At 40.4% G+C, this 3,474-nt stretch overlaps 1 protein-coding gene across 1 annotated transcript in view; it reads right to left on the bottom strand.

Moving 5' to 3' along the window:
* Positions 1-217: 217 nt before the first annotated feature.
* Positions 218-3,474, bottom strand: part of LOC103507584 (transcription initiation factor TFIID subunit 4-like) — a 4,563-nt gene continuing 1,306 nt past the window's right edge. The window contains exons 2-5 of the mRNA XM_026822412.1: positions 2,050-2,226; positions 1,625-1,696; positions 863-1,168; positions 218-400 (exon numbers count right to left, since the gene is read on the bottom strand). Coding sequence (XP_026678213.1) covers positions 233-400; positions 863-1,168; positions 1,625-1,696; positions 2,050-2,226 — 723 coding nt within the window. The 3' untranslated portion in view covers positions 218-232. The remainder of the gene's footprint in view (positions 401-862; positions 1,169-1,624; positions 1,697-2,049; positions 2,227-3,474) is intronic.

The following is a 3,474-nucleotide window of genomic DNA, read 5'->3' as shown; positions in this document are numbered from 1 at the left end:
CTACGCTAAATTTTATGACTTGACTTGGACTCGAACCACCAACCTCCAGATCCGAAGCCCACTGCGCTAACCACTACACCACAGAGGTTGGTAGCTCTCAATTAGTAATTGCCACCACAGCTAAAATCCAGAAAATGGCCCATTCTCATCACAACCTTCACCTTCTATAGATACAGACCCACATTTTAAGGGTGCTTTTTTTGTACCCATAGATGTTTATGAACACAGCCTGTCATGTGACATGTTTACTTACCTGTTGTGGAGGGGGCTGTTGCTGTTGTTGTGAAGGTGTGGGCTGTTGCTGCTGCTGGGTGAACACAAGGTTAGGGGGAGGAGGCCGAATCCCATCTATACTCAGTTCTTTGGTGACCATGGACTGGCGGAGAAGGGGTAGACTTTTCTGAAAAGATGAAAAATAAGATCATTTTTAAGATATTGATTACATTATTTTAGTGCGCATCATGAGAACTTGATTACTGGAAGCTATTCCACAAATAACTCCGCTGTTTAATTCTCACTGGATGCACAGAAAAAAACAAGTTGTACCTACTTACCATTAGTAAATATTTTCAGTGGTGAGTGGAATACGACCTAAAATATTATAAATCAGAGGTGCAGTACAAATTCACGAGAGTAGAGCGATTTTGTTACAAACTAGGGAGTTTTTGTGATGAGGGACAAAGGGACATACTACGGAATGGGCATGCTATGACACAGACCAAATGTGTCAAATGAACAGTTGTGTAATTGCTACAAAATAAAAACGGTGGGGAAACACTCATCTATTGAAAAAAAAAAAAACAGCATAATGAGACAACTTGTTCTAAACTCACAATATAAATAAACCACTACTTATACTTACTTTCAGAAAGCCAATGAGGCAAGGCTGAGGTGACGCATTGAGTAGCTTCTCAAGTCTTTCGCAGAACTGCTCCGGTTCCACTTTAGCGTCCACCAATTCCTGTATGAGAGTTCGGACGTTTCTCTCCACAGCTTTCGGCTCTCGAGACGAGAGTTCGAGTAGATTGGATAGAAACTTGCGGCATTTTTCCTTCACAGTGTCCAGATTGCCTCGTGGGGCTTGGGCCTGTTGGGGTTGCTGTTGTTGAGGAGGCGTCGATGTCACTACATGCGTCTGCTGTTGTGGCTGTGTTTGTTGTTGTTGAATCTGAGAAGAGAGTACAAGTCTTACATATTCTTGAGAGTTCATTGCAACACAGTCATTACATTAATTGGACTTAGGTACTTTATCATGGACTCTTGTTCCTATGTTGAGAGCCCAGGTAGTAAACAGCCACCGAAGACATTTAAAGACAGAAGAACATGCAAATGTGAATAGCTTAACATTAGGCACACAAGATATTAATTTGTACCATGTCAGAGCCCGGGTTTCCTAGTTTCCTAAATGCAAACTTTAATGTTTAATATTTTTTCATACCATGATGTGACAGATATGAAAATGTAAGCTGCATAAGCAATCATCAAAACAGAGTAAGATAGGTAAACCATTACGTAATCTGGGAAATGCATTGTTCCTATTTAGCAAGCTTACAACTATGAAGACTTCAAGTCATAAACTCATTTCTAGGTAGGTATTATTTATTTATTTAAGTGGGTCACGTACCATTGTTTGAGGGGCTGCAGGTACTGAGGTGGGGGTGAGTGCAGGTGGAACACTATTGGTGACTGTTCCTTGCTGTAAGTTGGGAGACAAAACAAAGCATTTTACAACACAGAGACAGCCAAAAGGAACAACTGATACTAAGCCTACATCAAGTGTGGTTCTTGGTAAATTATTATTTGCTATCAAATCTTTCTTGGTGGGTTATTTAGTGAGGAAATTGATTCCCCCCCACCCCCTCCTTTTGTTGAAAAAAATGAACTCAAATATACTTACCTACATACTTTCAAGAGGAATGGATAATTTCAAAAAGTAACTAATTACCTATGTGAATTTCGAACAACCTGTCAAAATGTTTCTTACAGCTGGCCCAAAACAGACTTATCACCCCCCCCCCCCAAAGAGAAGAAAAAAATAATTTCACTTACCCCTGGTATTGTCTGCAATCGGAATGCAGCATTGTTGGCTGGGATGGTTGTTGTTCCACTAATTGTGGATCCAGGTGGAGGTGGACCCACTTTGAGTAGTTGATATTGTCCATTCTCTGTTTTGAGAAGGAGATGCCCCTGGCCCCCTTGTAGACCTTGCAATGCTTGTAGGGTTAACTGTGACAAAATATCATTTATATGAGGTTCTGTACAATATGTTGTATTATAATTATTATTTTTTTTTTTTCTTTTAAGGCTTTATTTAGTGGCATTAATAAATGGGGGAAAAAAATGATGGGCATTGGGACTCTTGGAATCATTTGGGATGGGCCTGTCCATCACAACACAAACAGTTGAATAACTACTTAGTGCACATTTTCATTATGTAAAAATCTTGTATTATGCTGGAGTGCTGGAATCAGGACTTTTCAGTCCTATACAAGCAATATTTATCCCTCCCTTTCTCTTCCTCCTGTTCTCAATTGCTTCTCTTACACCATCATCAGCCATTGAGTAGTGTTATAACGGCCGAACCGTTCACAGGTCGACTAGTTACACTTACGAGCACGCTGTTCCCTGTGTGGATTGTCGGTCCTGTTTTTTCGGTCGTGGTGCCTGAGTAGTAATGGAGTCGTCGATCACCCTCCCTTCTGGGTGAAGTTTTGTACACTCAAACTTCTTTGTCATGGCTCATCCGATACAAGAAGACTAAGACACGAAATTTTTCTTTCCTTGTCGGTCTTTTGGAACTTCAATTTCCGTTTTTTCGTTCAACAGTACCAGATGGTAATCCATGGATGTATTTTTTTTTTTTTTTTTTTGTACTACCACATTCCTCTTCGTTAACTCTTGCCCTCCTTCTCTTTTCCGGACTGTGTGTTTTTTGCGACTCATAATTGTGGGTACAAATATACTCTCGACTGTGTGTTTTGGCGACTCCAAAGGGGGTGTCCGCTGGCGACGCCAAAGACTCTGGATTGAGTTTAAAGCTAAAAGAAGCTTCCTTTTAGTTACGGTCTTTACGGCACGCCAAAACGCAGAAAAAACAAACAAATGTAAAAACAAGGTATCTCCTTTTCGTAAAGAAACCCATAGGACCCCTGAAAAGTTTAACAACTTTCAACCTTCAAAGGTTCTGAGATACAAGTAGTTCGGGTCCGACAACCATACGTAGGTGACCTTAACCAGGTATTCATAATTGAATAATAGTTTTAAAGTTCCCTATTTCCTTTTATGTTTAAAAGCTGAAAACTTTTTTTAACTTTTCCTGCGCCAACTTAAAGAACCGATCATCAGGTTTCTTCTTATTTTTTATTGAGGACGGCGATCGCCGCTTTAAGTAGCGTTCTTTTTTTAGCGAACAAACTGGCCGCGCCGTCGGCGTTTGTATTTTTGGCACACCAAAACCACACAGATCCGGATTTC

This window comes from Diaphorina citri, unplaced genomic scaffold, assembly GCF_000475195.1.
Source record: "Diaphorina citri unplaced genomic scaffold, Diaci psyllid genome assembly version 1.1 scaffold327, whole genome shotgun sequence".
NCBI classification, from domain to species: domain Eukaryota; kingdom Metazoa; phylum Arthropoda; class Insecta; order Hemiptera; family Psyllidae; genus Diaphorina; species Diaphorina citri.
The sequence above is the reverse complement of the archived record's forward strand: the minus strand, read 5'-3'. Positions and strand labels throughout refer to the sequence as shown.